Genomic DNA, 19,043 nt, shown 5'->3' with positions numbered 1-19,043 from the left:
TAAAAATAAATTCAAAGTAGTAATTTTTTTGTACAAAATATTTAATTAAATTTCATTTTAATTCATTTTAAATACGTAGGGCTGGATTTTCGCGTCGTTTGCGACCAGGTTCTCACGGGTTTTGACCCTCGGTGGCGCAAAATGGGGCGGTCAGCTGTTTTGCGTACGGGCGTGATCCTCGGCTCGGTTTTTGCAGCCGTGCTTAGAAGCACCGCCAGGGAGAGTTGTGCCGGGTGTGCAACAACTCACATTGCAACACCGGCAGAAATTTCTGCAATCACCCGATCCATACACCCCGAAATGCGTCCCGCGACGACAAGCAGGGAAAACACAGCGGTGCGGCCCTGCCAGAGGCGGTGAGGTGGATAAACTGCAAAAAAGGTAACTTGTAATTTTTTTAGATTTTTGCAGCAATATGTGTGGCAAGGGTGTTGGCAACGTTTTTTGAATGTTTTTGTGAATTTTATTTTTCCCCTCCCAAGGTCTCGGAGCGCTCCTGGCCCCGCACTAAAGTTGGGGAGGTTCCCGTTTTTGCGCCCACGAACGTAGTACAAAGCCGCCCTTTGCGCTCGCAGGGCCAAAATGACAAAAGTTGCTCCACACAGCGCAAACGTTAATCGGGCGGTAAATTTCCCACCCCGCCTCTGCAAAGCTGAAAATCCAGCCCATAATGTGTTTGTTTTTTTAAATTAAATGTGTTTGTGTGTTTTTGAAGGCATTCCCATTCATACTCATGGCAGCTCCGCAGAAACGGAATTCACCAGAAGTATGAATGGGAATACCCCCATTTTAAGAGGTTGGGCCGGCCCACGTTATCCCAGGGACATATGCGAAGCACATACACTCCTAGAATACGTGGGCCTCTATGCAGGCCTTCGCGTAGAGAACTAGGGCCACAAGCCTTCAAATCTCCGGGGCCATCAGATACTTTCGTAGAAATCTTTGTGGTTGGAGGCAAATGCCCGCGGGAAGCCTTCGACCGGAAATTCTGGGCTGTCGTTTTTAAATGGAGCATCTTAAAAGGAGGAGAGAAGGGTTGGGTGGGGTGGGGGGAGAGAAAGAGAGGTTTAGGGAGGGAATCCCAGAGCTTGGGGCCTAGGCAGCTGAATACAAGCCCCCCAATGGTGGAGTGATGAAAATTGGGGATGTGCCAGTGGCCAGAATTGGAGGAGCGCACAGATCTTGGAGGGTTATCAAAGATTACAGAGATAGGGAGGGGTGAGGCTATGGAGGGATTTGAAAACAAGGTTGAGAATTGTAAAATATACACAAAGTAACACATGCAGGCACATGTTAAACCCATGTCAATGTCTTTCAATAAATCCATAATTTTATTAGCACGGAGACACCTCATCATTTTCAGATACATTTGACAGTCACTCTCGATGGGACAAGACAGGACACAATATGCAAAGACTATTTCCACCCACCTCTTGATCTGGTTGAGATCTCCATTTCCTCTTCCTCCTCCTCCTCCTCTTCCTGCTCCTGTTTAGGCAGGTCCTCTGCCAAACTACATCAATGAAAAACAAAATCAACCACTTGAGAAAAAAATATTGCAGAAAATCCACAGGATCAGACACAGCAAATGTATTTTGAAAAGAAAACATTATTTTTAGGAGGGTATTTGAGAAAGTTAATCCTTTTTTTTTAAAACCACTTCCCAAATCCGCCTGCCCTGGTGCTATTAAGGTCATAGCACCAAAAGGGCTCATATATGGCCTACTCTAAGAAGCAATATACCCACCTACGGTTGGCTCTTCTGTGGTTTCTTCACCCCTTCCCCAAAAGAAACACATTTCAGCTTCCCTTTGTTCAGCCTCTCCTCCAATAAGACATAATGCTAAGCACCATCACACTGTTGCATTTTTGAAAGAAAACTTCCAGTTTTAGCACAAGATTTAGACAACTTGAGGTAGACAATAATAGCAAACTACAATGGAGATTGCTGAGCCAGCTCACCTACCTGAACACTTTTCTTACAAATGATTAGTAGTAGTCTGGTCACCCGATAAGGCGAACTAGCTTTGCTTCTAGCTATAATACACAGAAAAATAGTACACCTGTTCAATTCCCAAGAGTGTGCACAGCACTAACACAAAAATCAGACGCTCCTCTCAGTTTAATCGGCAAATGCACATTTTTACTAAAATTCATGTTCTAGTTTTCCCAAACATATAAATAAGGCAGCATCATACATGAGGTGGACCTGCTGACAAGGCAATTAAGAGTTTCCATCAGTTAAGTAAACAAAAACATCCAACTTAAAACTGTTTTTTATGCTGTAGGTACCAAGCCCAGACACTGTTTTTTTCATATTTACACTTTTATTAAGAATTTTGAAATGCAAACAACCAAAGATAAATGGATTCACATTATCAATCTCAATGTACTTATGCCCTTAATAGCACAAGAGCACATCCATTTCCTTTTGCTTCACTTACCCATGAGGAATGGATCATTGATTTACTGGAGAGGTTTAAGAGAGCCACCAATGAGGAGGAAAGGGTGACTCAAACCTCTGCATGTTATGAGGAAAGGCGAACGGAATTGAATTGATGAGACCCAATCCAGGGCGTTAAATAATCTATTTGCATTTTTAACATTTTAAAAAGAACTTGATGTCCCAAAGTACTTCACAGCCAATTAATTGCTTTTGAAGTGTAGACACTGTTGGTCATCATCATCATAGGCAGTCCCTCGAAGCGAGGATGATTTGCTTCCACACCAAAAAAGGATAAGTTCACAGGTGTTTCAATGAAGGACCCAATATTCCAGGTCCCGAACTACATCTTGAAGGGTGGAGGATGCCTGTGCGTGGATTTTTTTAACGTGTGGTGGCCGTTGCACACCAGCCACCACACGGGCTTTACAGAGCTAGGTCTTGGACACTGTTGGTATGCAGGCAAACATCTTTGCCAATTTGCAGACAGCAGGCTCCCACAAATGCCAATGATGAGGGATAACATTTGTCAGGTAGAATTCTCCTGCGCTCCTTCAAATATTGCCACGAGGAGGCCGAAATTCAGGGCCGCCAGAAAGCTTTTTCCTTCAAGTTTTTTTCCGCCAGGATCGTTGAGGCGGCCTTTCCGGCAATTTTCGAGGACTCGCCTTTTTTTTGTAAGTTGGACCGGAAGTCGGTCATAGTGGGGGCGGAAGTGAGGTGCTAAGGCAGGCTGAGGGGCAGAAGTTGGGGTGGGTTCGGGGCTCCGCCGCTGTCAATCAGCGGCGGAGCGATGGTGATGTCACAGCGCATGTGCGTCACCACGCTCTCTCCCTTCAGTTAAAGGGGAGAGAATCGGACATTTTTTTATCTTCCGCCACTGGGCCACCAGGGAGGGTTTTGGCCGGTCCAGCAGCCTGGTACTTAAGAGGGGGTGCCAGGCTGCCTGTTGGCAGCCCGGCTGAACCCGTGGGCATTATTTTGCCAGCCGATCGGGAAGTCGGCCGGGAAAAATAAAGACATGGCGGCCGCGGCAGTGGGCCCTCCCCTTGAAGGGCCGCTGCGCTGCTGGGCCGCACACGGTGAGGAGAAGGTGCACCGACAGAGAAAGCACGGCGGGGGAGTGATTTTATGGCAGTGAATTTGGGGTGCAGTATTCTGCATGTGAGGGAGAGTGACGGTGCGCACTTTTAAGACACGCTTTGTGGCGGTCATCAGCAGCGGGGCGGAAGTGGGGACAGGCCGAAATATCCGCCACCTGAATTTGGGTTGGGGCGGCCAGTTGACCACAAAGCGTCGGCCACGGGATTCCACCGCATGGCCGCCGCAAACAGGCAGTAACGGGTCTTACCGAGAACCTGAATTTCGGCCCCGAGATCTTTTATGTCCCTCTTAACTGGCAGACAGGGCTTCAGTTTGAAGTCTTTTTCAAAAGATGATAGCTCTGAGAATGCAGGACTCCCCCAATACTTTGTTGAAGTCCTAAAGTGGAGCTTGAACCCCAAACTTTCCGATTTAGAGGCAAAATGAGAGCGAACCAAGTTGACACTTCAGGGTAGATGCAGAGAGGATGTTTCCCTTAGTGGGGGAATCTAGAACTAGGGGGCATAGTCTCAGAATAAGGGGTCGCCCATTTAAAATGGAAATGAGGAGGAATTTCTTCTCTGAGGGTTGTGAATCTTTGGAATTCTCTACCCTAGGGAGAGCTGTGGAGGCTGGGTCATTGAATATATTTAAAGGTGGAGATACAGATTTTTGAACGATAAGGGAGTCAAGGGCTATGGGTAGGCAGGGAAGTGGAGTTGAGGCCAAGATCAGATCAGCCATGATCTTATTGAATGGCAGGCTTGAGGGGCCAAATGGACTACTCCTGCTCCTATTTCTTATGTTCTTCTAGCCCAGCTTAAACTGCCCCAGGCTCCACTGCTAATGCCATCAGCTCGTTAACAATAGATAAAGCCAGCAATTACATTGGCATAGAATTTGAAGGCATCAACCTACCAAAGATTGTGGTTCGCAAGTGTCTCAACAATGGGAACATCACCACTATCTGCAAAGTAAACACAAGCAGTGTCGGGTGGTGGGGATTGGCGGGGTGTGGAACAAAGGTATTAAATAAATATGGCTATTGACAAGCTGAAGCAGTCCCATTCTTCTTTTGACAATGTCTTCACTCAGCAATAGGAGCTTCCCCAGTCATTAGTGGAAGTTACAGGAGCAAAAGATAATAGTTGTAAAAATTCCACTTGTGCAAGCTACAATGTTAATGCTCATGCAGATCTGTAAAGGTTATTCACCTATAGCCAGAAAAAACAGCCCAGTAGCAAACAGCTGCTGCCACCACTTTGTTCTTGCTCTCCCAAAATGTTCTACAATAGAAACAAGCTCTAAAACAGCAACTTGCATTTACATAGTGCCTGATTTCCTTCAATCCACCATGTGTGGCCGTGCTTTCAGCTGTCCAGGCTCAGAGCTCTTGAATTCCTCTCTGCCTCACCACCTGTCTCCTCCTTTAAAGACACTCCTTAAAACCTACCCCTTTTACCAAGCTTTTGACCTGCCCTAATGTCTCTGTGGCTCAGTGTCAAACTTTATTTGATAATCGTTCCCGTGAATACAGCCTTGGGATGCTATATAAATGTAAGTTGTTGTTGCTGATGAAGGCTGCAGGGATAGGTATAAATATGGATAATTCGCTACGCCACATGATGCCAACCATTTTTTCACAAACGGCCTTAGAATCTATGACATATTTTCAAATAAAAATTAATATTGGTGACTTTGCCAATAAATTCAGTTGGTATCTCACCAATCTGGTCGAGAAAATGTTTTGTTGTACACGGGGCAGGCGCAATGTTAAAACACCATGGTCACAGCCATTTTCTCACAATTGGTCTCAAGCTTTTTGAATCTGTTATAGTTGCTGCTATTCAAATGATTAAGACTTCCTCATAGATGTCAAACAAGGACAGGGCAGGACCAGGTCAGCTCCCCACCAGCCTCCATCCCCACAGTCGAATACATGCTGATGCTCATTATTAAGGCTCACATACAAAAAATGGCCAACCCCTACTGAATTGATACCTCAGCATGAGCCAATACCTTCAGCAGCAAGGCCAAAACTCCAAGGGGATGGGAGGTGAAAAGAAAAAAAGAGAAAGATGCTGTTGAAATAATGAACTGTAAAATTGGCCACAAGTGTCAGGCTACATCAGTAAAACACGTGTTCACTTTTCTTGTATCTATTCTTTTCCAACTCGTTGTCTATTGATTTTTCTCCTCAAATCACAATGTTTTATAAATGATACACGTGTGTTATAAATACTGTACATCAAAGCCAGCACAAAGATAATAAATAGCCCCAATGGCAAGACTGAAAATAACCGTCTGCTGCTCTCACGTTATCAAGTCACCTTCAACTTGTGATATTCGTCATAGTGAGTTCTAACCTCTTCCCTATGCCTGCTGTATGAAGAATCATGCGTAATTTAATTCTACAAAATGTCGTAATGGGATACTAAAAACATACACAATAAAACATTCAGTGCACAATAGAGAACCAGAAGGGACCGTTTATAATAAATGGGATTGCAAACACCATAAAATGAGTCAGGCTCAGGAAACACAACTCACAGATTATATTTGGGGTGGGAGGGGACTTCAACATTTAACCCACAATACTCCCTCATGACAGTACAATGTACACGATTGTACATACTGTGCCCTACAGCAAAGGGCTGGGTACAGTACATGGATTATGTAAATCACCTGAACCTCAAGCTATTAGGTCGAAACCCATTTTGATCATGTTATTTTTTGACAGTACACCATATGCAATTTTGATTTCGAGTGGAATAAGTAGAAAACCTGCAATGACTTACCGGCCACAGACCTACTTCCTTGTGCAGTGAAACTGAGTACGGTCTATGTTCATCTTACAGAAGTTTGTGATGAAAGCAAATAGATAATAACTGAATCGTGCAACTAACAGATGAGTATATTACAAGGTTACTTTGTAGTAGAAGATAGCTGGCTATTTGCTACCCTAGTGTCAGCTGTGGCTCAGTGGGTCACACCACTCGCCTCTTCAGAACCCATTGTGGGTTCAAGTCCCATTCCAGGGACTTCAGCACATAAAACTAGGCTGACATTCCAGTGCAGTACTGAGGGAGTGCTGTACTGTCAGAGGTGCCATCTTTTGGATGAGACATTAAACCGTGGCCCCGTCTGCTCTCTCAGGTGGACTTAAAGATCCATGGCACAATTTCGCAGAAGAGCAGGGGAGTTATCCCCGATGTCCTGGCCAATATTTATCCCTCAATCAACATAACAAAAACAAATCATTATCAGTGTTGTTTGTGGGAGCTTGCTGTGTGCAAATTAGCTGCCATGTTTCCCACATTACAACAGTGACTACACTCCAAAAGTACTCCAGTGGCTATAAAGCGCTTTGAGACGTCCGGTGGTCATGAAAGGCGCTATATAAATGCAAGTCTGTCTTTTCTTTCTAAAAATAATAGCATTAATATTTTGTGTGTCCACACAAACCGAGAGAAAGTGCACTCAAGGATTCATTATAAATGTCTCAACAAAAAGAATGGCTTGGTACACAGTTTATCTCGCCTACACCTCCTACTTTATATACAACCATAAAAAATCCCCAATTGATAAGCAAACTGTCCCTTGGTTGTACAGATATTGAGTAGTTCTGAGCATTTATATTTTAAATATATAGACTGCTATGGAATTAATTTTCCCCAGAATTTGTTGGGCTTTTTTTAATGAAAAAACAGAAACCCTGTAAGCAGTGAGGTAGCTCAGTTGCTCTACATACACCATTGTCAACCAGTTACTTGCCCTGTACAAAATGTTTACAATATGCAGAGTCTAAAAATGGAACCTGGCACTGTCGGTCTGCTCCTGTCTGTGCCTAAAATGGTGGCACTCTCCATAATCACTTTGGCAAATGTCAAACCTGCAATCCTTTACTACAGAACCATTTAGGGCACAATTAAGTCTATTAATCAAAAGCAAGTAACTGCATCATGCTGCACTGCAAGGCAGCCACTGTGCTGAATGGAAGCAACACTTTTAATTGAGCAACTATTCCACACAGAATAAAAACAAAATCAAAAGAACGTTACATTGGTGTTAAATGCCAGTGAGAATCCCGATGATCTTTTCTAGAAAATATCTTTAGCTGTAATCTGAAAACGTGGAAGCTGCATTTTATTCTTTACAGCTCAGCAAATGTAGCCCAAATTCTTAAAAAAAAACGACTGACTCTCCTTCAGTGGGCTTGAAATATTTACAGAAAAAGCAGCTCCATTGCAGATGCAGCAATGGGAGACTTGCTCAGACCGGTTTGAACCAGCTTTTTACCTTGGGCATGACATCTGCTTCTCCTAGCCACTGAATTACATCAGTATTTTAATCATTTTTTGGGGGTGTTTTTGCTATAGCAATTGTAACAATAAAATAAATGTAGAACAGAGCTGACGGCACGTTACAAAGGAGGCGCAAGGAGTCAATGCACTGGGCTGTTTGTTCTTGTCTCACAGCTTGTACAGCATATCCCATCAGCACCAAATACAAATTGTTAACAAAACTGCAGAAACTGCTTCATTTTAGCCGTGTAGTGTATATTACATAAACGACAGAGAGTATCCTACCTTCTTTTAACCACTAAAAATATATAAAGTTCATCAGCTTGGCTGAATTTACCTTGTTTTGGTGGAACAAAGATGGAGGAAATTTCCAGAAGGCCTTTCCGAGTCCGGCTACTGCAATTGTCAATCTTTAACCTATTCTGCGCCTCGATTGGCTAAATGCTACATGGGAGGATATGATTGGTTTGCAGCAAAAGCTGTACAGCTGCTGCTACCTTGTTTCAGACAGCATCTTTCTGCATTGCAGCCTAGATTGTAAGAAACACAAAAGTATGTATGTACGCAGACAGATAGATACACAGACACTTGGAGGAGGAGGGGGATTTAAAAAGCTGCCAAAAAAAAACCGCTATTTTCAGTCCTCCACAACATGGAAAGTGGTTTTTACGATTATGATTTTCAATACATTTTGTTGTTCCATGTAGGCCCTGCCAGCACAGCCATTTTTAGACTTTATTAAAAATAATGATGAAAGATAAAATAATCCAGGTAGGTCCGGTCAATGAATGTTATTCTTTAGGTCAGTCTGTGGTACAGGAGTAGAGATCACCATTTAAAAAAAACCTTTCCTCTGCAATAAATGGGGGGGGGGGGGGGGGGGGCACAGGGGGGGAGAATTAAGTCATATGAAAATGCAGTCACTTGCTACATTTTAACCTTCTTCGGCAAGATACTTAATAGTTTCAGGCCATGTAACTGGGAGTGTACATTCAGGGTACTTTAAATTTGAACACTGCAAATTAAAATCATCTAAAATTGACCAGGCTAGTGTGCAAATGGTTTCTACCAGACCACTTTTTCAATTTATAAAAATAGTTTAGGCATTTGATAAAGCTTAGTAAAACAAACCATTCAAAAATCAAACTCTTTAATGCCGAACTACCAAATTCTTTGAATTATGTCAACAGTGCAAGCTCCTGAGACATTTTACCAAATCCCTGTTCAACTCTTTTTATAGAACTGTACATTAAAAGAATGAGAGAGAAGTGGTGGCCATCTTCTACTAATAAAGTCCATAGCTTTAAAACTTACCGATGGGGTGATTTTGGATGCTTAATTTTTTTTACCATTGAGCTTCAAAGTCCCCTCCCCCACCCATTGCCTGCACAGCCTCCACTTGAATCTGGCTAGTGTTACAATGGACACACATTACCAGACAGTTGTGCAGCACGTACTCCTGACTATTGTCTTGCTTCTGAGCCACTCACACTGACAAAGATAGGGCCTCAAAATTCCTCATTTGCTCAGGCCCGCCCTTCCTCCTACTATCTATAGGATTTTAAAAAACACAAAATCTGTATCACCACTGCCTGACCTTGCTGTTGGTCTGCACTGTGGACTTGGCCCTTCAGCGACATGATTTACAAAAGAAACAGCCCCCGGAGTCAGCAGTGCAGGTTTGTCAGCTGGCAGATTGGCCATCGAATCACAACCATAAGTCAGGCATCAGTGTGACATTATTGCAGCCCAGGAGTTTTCTATTGCTACTCAGGAACCACAGCAAATTCTACAGATAATGCACATATTGTTGGAGCAAATGTAGTGTTATGTAACAATCTAAATGCTCCATGTGTAACGTGAGCTCCTGCACTCTTTTAAAAATAAATGTCCAAATTTTAAAAAAAGGAAAAAATACACACATTTACAATACTCGGTCATTTCACAGCAGTTTGGGGGGGTGGGGGGTAGACCAATCAAAATGTGAAGTATTTTAGGTGAAACCAAAATCACGGTCTAAGATATAAATTTTTAAAGAGGCTTTACAAGTTGGGAACAGAGATAGCAATGCGATGTGGTTTTGGGAGGGAATTCTTGGGTTCAGGATTCATAGAAACATAGAAACATAGAAAATAGGTGCAGGAGTAGGCCATTCGGCCCTTCTAGCCTGCACCGCCATTCAATGAGTTCATGGCTGAACATTCAACTTCAGTACCCCATTCCTGCTTTCTCGCCATACCCCTTGATCCCCCTAGCAGTAAGGACCTCATCTAACTCCTTTTTGAATATATTTAGTGAATTGGCCTCAACAACTTTCTGTGGTAGAGAATTCCACAGGTTCACCACTCTCTGGGTGAAGAAGTTCCTCCGCATCTCGGTCCTAAATGGCTTACCCCTTATCCTTAGACTGTGACCCCTGGTTCTGGACTTCCCCAACATTGGGAACATTCTTCCTGCATCTAACCTGTCTAACCCCGTCAGAATTTTATATGTTTCTATGAGGTCCCCTCTCATTCTTCTGAACTCCAGTGAATACAAGCCCAGTTGATCCAGTCTTTCTTGATAGGTCAGTCCCGCCATCCCGGGAATCAGTCTGGTGAACCTTCGCTGCACTCCCTCAATAGCAAGAATGTCCTTCCTCAGGTTAGGAGACCAAAACTGTACACAATACTCCAGGTGTGGCCTCACCAATGCCCTGTACAACTGTAGCAACACCTCCCTGCCCCTGTACTCAAATCCCCTTGCTATGAAGGCCAACATGCCATTTGCTTTCTTAACCGCCTGCTGCACCTGCATGCCAACCTTCAATGACTGATGTACCATGACACCCAGGTCTCTTTGCACCTCCCCTTTTCCTAATCTGTCACCATTCAGATAATAGTCTGTCTCTCTGTTTTTACCACCAAAGTGGATAACCTCACATTTATCCACATTATACTTCATCTGCCATGCATTTGCCCACTCACCTAACCTATCCAAGTCGCTCTGCAGCCTCACAGCATCCTCCTCGCAGCTCACACTGCCACCCAACTTAGTGTCATCCGCAAACTTGGAGATACTACACTCAATCCCCTCATCTAAATCATCAATGTACAGTGTAAACAGCTGGGGCCCCAGCACAGAACCCTGCGGTACCCCACTAGTCACTGCCTGCCATTCTGAAAAGTACCCATTTACTCCTACTCTTTGCTTCCTGTCTGACAACCAGTTCTCAATCCATGTCAGTACACTACCCCCAATCCCATGTGCTCTAACTTTGCACATCAATCTCTTGTGTGGGACCTTGTCGAACGCCTTCTGAAAGTCCAAATATACCACATCAACTGGTTCTCCCTTATCCACTCTACTGGAAACATCCTCAAAAAATTCCAGAAGATTTGTCAAGCATGATTTCCCTTTCACAAATCCATGCTGACTTGGACCTATCATGTCACCTCTTTCCAAATGCACTGCTATGACATCCTTAATAATTGATTCCATCATTTTACCCACTACCGATGTCAGGCTGACCGGTCTATAATTCCCTGTTTTCTCTCTCCCTCCTTTTTTAAAAAGTGGGGTTACATTGGCTACCCTCCACTCCATAGGAACTGATCCAGAGTCAATGGAATGTTGGAAAATGACTGTCAACGCATCCACTATTTCCAAGGCCACCTCCTTAAGTACTCTGGGATGCAGTCCATCAGGCCCTGGGGATTTATCGGCCTTCAATCCCATCAATTTCCCCAACACAATTTCCCGGCTAATAAGGATTTCCCTCAGTTCCTCCTCCTTACTAGACCCCCCGACCCCTTTTATAACCGGAAGGTTGTTCGTGTCCTCCTTCGTGAATACCGAACCAAAGTACTTGTTCAATTGGTCCGCCATTTCTTTGTTCCCCGTTATGACTTCCCCTGATTCTGACTGCAGGGGACCTACGTTTGTCTTTACTAACCTTTTTCTCTTTACATATCTATAGAAACTTTTGCAATCCGTCTTAATGTTCCCTGCAAGCTTCTTCTCGTACTCCATTTTCCCTGCCCTAATCAAACCCTTTGTCCTCCTCTGCTGAGTTCTAAATTTCTCCCAGTCCCCAGGTTCGCTGCTATTTCTGGCCAATTTGTATGCCACTTCCTTGGCTTTAATACTATCCCTGATTTCCCTTGATAGCCACGGTTGAGCCACCTTCCCTTTTTTATTTCTATGCCAGACAGGAATGTACAATTGTTGTAGTTCATCCATGCGGTCTCTAAATGTCTGCCATTGCCCATCCACAGTCAACCCCTTAAGTATCATTCGCCAATCCATCTCAGCCAATTCACGCCTCATACCTTCAAAGTTAGCCTTCTTTAAGTTCTGGACCATGGTCTCTGAATTAACTGTTTCATTCTCCATCCTAATGCAGAATTCCACCATATTATGGTCACTCTTCCCCAAGGGGCCTCGCACAACGAGATTGCTAATTAATCCTTTCTCATTACATAACACCCAGTCTAAGATGGCCTCCCCCCTAGTTGGTTCCTCGACATATTGGTCTAAAAAACCATCCCTTATGCACTCCAGAAAATCCTCCTCCACCGTATTGCTTCCAGTTTGGTTAGCCCAATCTATGTGCATATTAAAGTCACCCATTATAACTGCTGCACCTTTATTGCACGCACCCCTAATTTCCTGTTTGATGCCCTCCCCAACATCACTACTACTGTTCCAACCCTTGCCCCGATTGGGGCGGTAACCTTCCGGAGCCGGGACTTTTACCGCCCCCGACATGGAATTGGGCCATACGCCCCTCAAAAGGAGGCGGAGCGCTGTCTCCGACACTCCGCTTCCTTTGAGGGGGCGATCCCGGGGCGGTAGCGTGATGCTGAGCTCAGCACTACACGCCCCTCCCCTTCAATTAAAGGGCCGCTGCGCACTCTGCATGGCCATTCGGTGGCCGCCACTGGGCCACCAGAGACACGCGAGATCGGGCCAGCAGCCCGGCACCCAAAACAGAATACCGGGCTGCACGATGGCGGCCGACAAATAAAGATGGCGGCCTGGGCGCTATAGGCCTCCCTTTTAAGGGGTGTACCGGCAGCTGATGTCCGCCAGCTTCACGGCCATGACGTACACTCGCGCCAGCCCCGCGGCCCGTGGGGCAATTCCCTTGTATATTAAGAGGTCGGCGCGCATGGCGATGATGTCATCACCGGTTGCGCGCCAGCCCGCCGTGTTAATTGCAGGGCGCGCCGCTGCTGAGACAGCCCCCCCCCCCCCACCCCATCCAAACCTCCAGGGCAATTTCCCTGGAGGCGGTAACGACCCCCCCACCCCCGGGCAGAAACGCCATTGCAGTCCATTAGCGCCTCCCCCCACCACCCCCGCCCCCCCCCACCCACTCGGAGGTGCTAACGGGGTTATAAAAAGAGTCAATGTCACCCAATGAATGTGAAACTTGAAGTTCAGCTCAACGTCAAACAAAATGCCACAGTTGTGGAGACAGCCAGGGAGTCAAAGCCAGAGACACAAAGATATTACTCATGACTTTGAGCTGGGAGGTCAGTGCTGTAGGCAGGATGAAGACCTTATGGAAAGGACTCAAACAATCAAACAACTTCGATTTATATAGCCCCTTTAACATTGTAAAATGTCACAAGGCGCTTCACAGGAGTGTTATCAAAAAAAAATGACACCGAACCACATAAGGAGCTATTAGGACTGATAAAGAGGTAGGTTTTAAAAAGAGTATCTTAAAAGGAAGAGAGAGAAAGAAGTGTAGAGAGGCTTATGGAGGGAATTTAAGAGCCTAGCGTCCAGACATCTAAAGGCACGGCTGCCAATGGTGGTGTGAGTTAGAGGATATGGGCAGCAGAGGTTTGGATGAGTTCAAGTTTTTGGAGGGTGGGAGATGGGAGGCCAGCTAGAAAGGCATTGGAATAATCAAATCTTGAGGTAACAAATGCATGGATGATGGTTTCAGAAGTAGACGAGTTTGAAGTAGGTGTCTTGGTGATGGAGCGGATGTGTGGTCAGAAGCTTATCTCAGACTCAAATTATACGCCAAGGTTACCGTCGGTCTGGGTCAGTCTCGCAGTGACCAGAGAGAGGATTCGAGTCGGTGGCTCAGGAGCATAGTTTTTAGCAGGGACCGAAGACAATGGCTTTTATCGTCCCAATATTTAGGACATTTCTGCTCATCCAGCACCGGATGGTCAGACAAGCATCGTGACAAATCAGAGACAGTGCAGGGATTCAGAGAGGTGGTGATGGAGCTGGATGGCGTCAGCATACATGTGGAACCTAACATTGCATTTTCAGATGATGTCGCCGAGGGGCAACGTGTAGATAAGGAACAGGAAGGGGCCAAGGAAGATCCTTGAGGGACCTCAGAGGTAAATGTGCAAGAGCGGGAAAAGAAGCCAATGCAAGTGATTCTCTAGCTATGACTGTATAGATAAGAATGGAACTGGGTGAGTGAAGTCCCATCCAACTGGACAACAGAGGAGAGGCGCTGGAGAAGGATGGTGTGGTCAAACATGTTGAAGGCTGCAGACAGGTCGAAAAGAATGAGGAGGGATAGTTTGCCATGGTCACAGACTACGTGACTTTGATAAATGCCGTTTTAGTGCTATGGCGGGAGCAGGAACGTGATTGGAGGCGTTCAAACATGAAGTTGCGGGAAAGATGGGAACAGATGTGGGAGATGTTACTCATGACTTTGAGCTGGGAGGCCAGTGCTGTGGGCAGAATTAAAAGCTTATTGAAGGGGCTCAAACAAGGTATATAGTGACGGCTTTCCAGTTGACAGCAGCAGCCCAGTAACTTACCAAAATGGCCATTTTTAATATGCCCATTCAATGAGTGCCTGCAGCTATTGCACTGTGGGACATTACAGCATCCTATTCTCACATGGACATTGTCCTGTTCGAGTTACTGGATAGCAATCAAGTTCAGGAGCTGTAGGGGAGTGAATATGGAGGCCTAATATTGTGGCCCCACTGCTGATCCAGCCGAGATCAGCTAACCCAACAGACACCAGGAATGAAACCTGTCTGGACACTCATGGTCTGAATGGCTCAGCACCACCCCATCTCTCACAATGGGGGTATTTGTGCATGAAACACAAAAGGTTAATATGCAGGTACAGCAAGTGATCAGGAAGGCCAATGAAATCTTGACCTTCATGGCAAAGGGGATGGAGTATAAAAGCAGGGAAGTCTTGCTACAGTTGTACAGGGTATTGGTGAGGCCATACCTGGACTACTGCGTGCAGTTTTGGTTTCCATATTTATGAAAGGATATACTTGCTTTGGAGGCAGTTCAGAGAAGGTTCACAAGGTTGATTCCGGAGATGAGGGGGTTGACTTATGAGGAAAGGTTGAGTAGGTTGGGCCTCTACTCATTGGAATTCAGAAGAATGAGAGGTGATCTTATCGAAACGTACAAGATTATGAGGGGGCTCGACAAGGTGGATGCAGAGAGGATGTTTCCACTGATGGGGGAGACTAGAACTAGAGGGCACGATCTTAGAATAAGGGGCTGCCCATTTAAAACTGAGATGAGGAGAAATTTCTTCTCTCAGAGGGTTACAAATCTGTGGAATTCGATGCCTCAGAGAGCTGTGGAAGCTGGGACATTGAATACATTTAAGACAGAAATAGACAGTTTCTTAAACGATAAGGGGATAAGGGGTTATGGGGAGTGGGCAGGGTTGTGGACCTGAGTCCATGATCAGATCAGCCATGATCTTATTGAATGGCGGATCAGGTTCGAGGGGCCGTGTGGCCTACTCCTGTTCCTGTTTCTTATGTTCTTATGTTCTAATACATTCATCACTGAGCCACAGTAAGAGCCCAGTGCAGTTTGAAAAAAAAGGAAAAAAAAAAGAAAGCGAAACAAGCACTGGGTAACCGAAAAAACCCTTGAACCTTCAACTATATGGGCCAATGCTTTATTAATCAATCATCAAAATTGTTTACAGCAATTTTAAAATATGGGGGGGGGGGGGGTGTGAGTAATTCACAGTATTTTGACAAACTGCATACCAGTTCACATCTTGATCAAAATAAATACTTCTTGTGCACAGCACAGTTAGGGTTGAAGAAGCTGAAAACACTGAGCTGTGGCCAGTCTAAGCTGCTAGTGCCACTTCTGCAGTCTTTCTCTCTTTGTAATCGGTTATAAACTCACCAAAAGAACTGAATGAGAGCATGTATTTTAAGTGATAGACAGAAAGAATGGGACAGAGCCCTTTGAGAGACACAATTTCAGCTCCCATTCACTCAACTGGCAAATATCTGCTGTATCGTCCTTTCTTCATTCCTTCCAACATCACACTGTCAAAGGGCTAAACGTTTGCTTTAAGCCTTGGCCGATAAGTATGCAGACTTTAAGAATCAATAACCATTAAAAAAAAGGGAGACGGGCAGCACAGTACACATTGGCTATAGAGTGCCATAAAGCGGCTAGCTACATGGGTTGTCTCCACGATTTCCCACACTAGTAATTCCTGAATGCAGCTGCATTGCTGCAGGGAGAGACATTTTTACAATTGTCTGTGTTTCCCACAGCCTCCCTCCCCCCACTCCCCCGCCCCCGGGGCGGCGGGGGAGGGGAAGGCAGCAAGAGAGAAAAAGGGAGTCCAGTCATCACTGTGATCTTTTTGTGCATCGATTCATAGTGGCATATGCCTCTCTGTGTAGCTAATGCAAAGACGGCCAGGGTAAATAAATAACAAGAAAATACTTTTTTTTTTTTAAAAAGACAGTACTGTTCTGCACTGTAATGTTTTACATTGGCATAAAAATAAGTTTAAATTATTGCCGTGCAGTAGTTAATTCAAACTGACAATTGGGAGATGACTGTAAAAAGCAGATTTCCTTGATGTCTTGCTGTATTCCTACAACAGCACTCACACTTACAGAACACTATGTTAACAGTTTAACACTTTGTCTTCCCAGGCTAGCCAACATCCATTTTGGACTCAGTTTTTTTTCACTGGAGAGCAAAATAAAGCTTATTCAAAAACTTAATAGAAGGCAGCTACAAATGGCCAACTACGGTTTGAATCACAGGCCACAAGGCAGCAAATGTGACTAGTTTTAGCCAGGTTGGCGGGCAAGAGAAAGATGCTCTGCAAGTTGAAGGCAGGGAAGCATTGATGACATCCAGGGTGGATGGTTACAGGCCAGAACATCCTACCCTCCCGTTCAAGGAGAAAACCTTACTGACGCAGGATGCTGAAGGACAAGATCCTCAATTATTCAAATTAACTACGGTTAACAGAAGAAAATAGGGGGAAAAAATTGGATGCATTAATATACAGTTTGCATTCACAAATAGAATAGCGTTCATCATTCCTGTACATAGTCATTCTGTGTTATTAAACACACAAAGTAGATGTGTTCGTGTCTGTATACATCATTGTTGTGCTGCTGATTGCACATGTATGGGACTCGGTGTGTCTTTCCTGCACAAAGGTATTCAACATCACACACAGGTACAACCTCCTTTTCTGAAAGCAGCCTGGCTCTATCTGGGCTGTGCACATTACATACTGCACTATTATTAACTATCTCTGATCTAATCCCAAAATTTCAGTGCATCAGTTCCTTTCCATGCTCACCCTCTTACCCCTCCCCCATGAAATTTGCCATTTTGCTTTGCCACATTAAAAAGGGATATACTGAACTAAATGCTAACAGAAGCAGATCTGCATTTAATTTTGTGACAGCGCAATCTGTATCCTACCTTCTTAGTGACGATGGTGATCTTGTTTGCAATTCAAACTAGCTATAGCCTGCCTTGACTCCCTGTAGGGCAGTTGCCTGCTTCTGTACTGCTTCTTCTATTTGCCCACCAACAGGCATGTGACTCAGCTACACAATAGGGCAAGCACCTTCTGTTAAAGAGAAGGCCACTATAATTGATTAGTGAGGATCAGAACAGTGTGAACCAAAAGTAAATTCTCCCTTAAGGTATATATATATATATATATATAAAATACAGCTGATCACACTTTAAATAGAATCACTACTGAACAGGATGACACTAACATGTGACCAGGGGAAGCAGAAAGTAAAACTCTACCACTGCAACTACTGAAAGTACTTGGTTTGCTAGTTTTTACAACAGCCAGATCCTGAAAGTACATGTAGATAATCTTTAACACTTTAAAAGTACATGAAATAAACTGTTTGGTGCTTACCTCTGTGGTTGCATTGTACTGTAACACAGGGTTAAGTCAATACTTAAAAAAACATGGTGGCCAGTAACTCAGTGCTCAGAGAAGGGCTTGGCACATATGCCTGATGATCTGTCAGTCTCCAAAATACCTCAACTGCAATTGGACACTCTTCTTTACCAGCATATAAAACTGAAGCTGATTGGCTAGAACACTTCCTGAATGGTTACCTCTGCACAGCATTTGCAGACAGAAGCCATTCTGTGAAAAGAATTTGAATTCAAAGCTTGGCTCAGTTTCAGCAGCAGGGAGCAAAAATATCAAAGAAACCAACTAATATCAAACTGTTGTTCAATTCTAAACAGCTAAGATAATTACTGAATAGCCTACTTTGTCGTGGCAACGCATTTTTAACAAATTGCCTTGCTGTTATTGTCCTTTTCCCTGAATGTAAAATGACAGCCACTGTATCTCATAAAGAAAACAATCTCCCCGTGTTGATCTAATGATTGGGATTCCTCCAATGTTTCAAGCTCTTTTAAACACATCAGACTGTATCGTGTCATCGATGAAATACAGCAATCTTTTTCTATTTAATTAGATTTTAAAAATGGAAGTGGTTTATTAAAACAAAATGCACTACTGCAATCCACAGTGAAGAACTACTTGAATTTATAATAGCCCCTTTAATACAGAAAAACATCCCAAGGTGCTTCACGGAGGTGAAATCAGAAGAGAAATAGATGCTGAGCCAAAGAAGGAAATATTAGAAGTGACCAAAAGCTTGGTTAAAGAAGCGAGTTTTAAGAAAGGTGTTAAAAGAAAAAGTGGGGCTGGAGAGGCGGGGAGATTTAGTGAATGTAATTCCAGAGCCGAGGTGGCCGAACACACCCATGGTGGCGGAAAGGGAGGGTGATGCACAAGAAGCCAGGGTCAGAGGAACACAGAATTCAGGAGGAGGTTAGAGGTAGGGAGGGGTGAGGCCATGAAGGGATTTGAACACGAGAATGAGAATTTTCAATTTAAGGCACTGTAGAACCAGGAGCCAATGCAGGTCAGAAAGGACAGA

The 19,043-nt window shown here is 44.3% G+C and overlaps 1 protein-coding gene across 17 annotated transcripts in view; it reads right to left on the bottom strand.

Annotated features, from left to right (window-relative positions):
• zmynd8 (zinc finger, MYND-type containing 8) overlaps window positions 1-18,084 on the bottom strand; it is a 106,410-nt gene extending 88,326 nt beyond the window's left edge. For 13 of the 17 annotated variants that reach the window (XM_070896347.1, XM_070896355.1, XM_070896359.1 and 10 more), the window contains exons 1-2: window positions 17,999-18,084; window positions 1,431-1,513 (exon numbers count right to left, since the gene is read on the bottom strand). In XM_070896347.1, coding sequence (XP_070752448.1) covers window positions 1,431-1,513; window positions 17,999-18,012 — 97 coding nt within the window. In that variant the 5' untranslated portion in view covers window positions 18,013-18,084. Of the gene's footprint in view, window positions 1-1,430; window positions 1,542-1,966; window positions 2,038-4,444; window positions 4,490-17,541; window positions 17,561-17,998 lie in introns of those variants that run through there. The other 4 variants (XM_070896350.1, XM_070896351.1, XM_070896352.1 and 1 more) reach the window with 4 other exon arrangements.
• Window positions 18,085-19,043: the final 959 nt, after the last annotated feature.

The sequence above is a fragment of the Pristiophorus japonicus genome, chromosome 12 (genome assembly GCF_044704955.1).
Source record: "Pristiophorus japonicus isolate sPriJap1 chromosome 12, sPriJap1.hap1, whole genome shotgun sequence".
Lineage (NCBI taxonomy): Eukaryota > Metazoa > Chordata > Chondrichthyes > Pristiophoridae > Pristiophorus > Pristiophorus japonicus.
The sequence above is the reverse complement of the archived record's forward strand: the minus strand, read 5'-3'. Positions and strand labels throughout refer to the sequence as shown.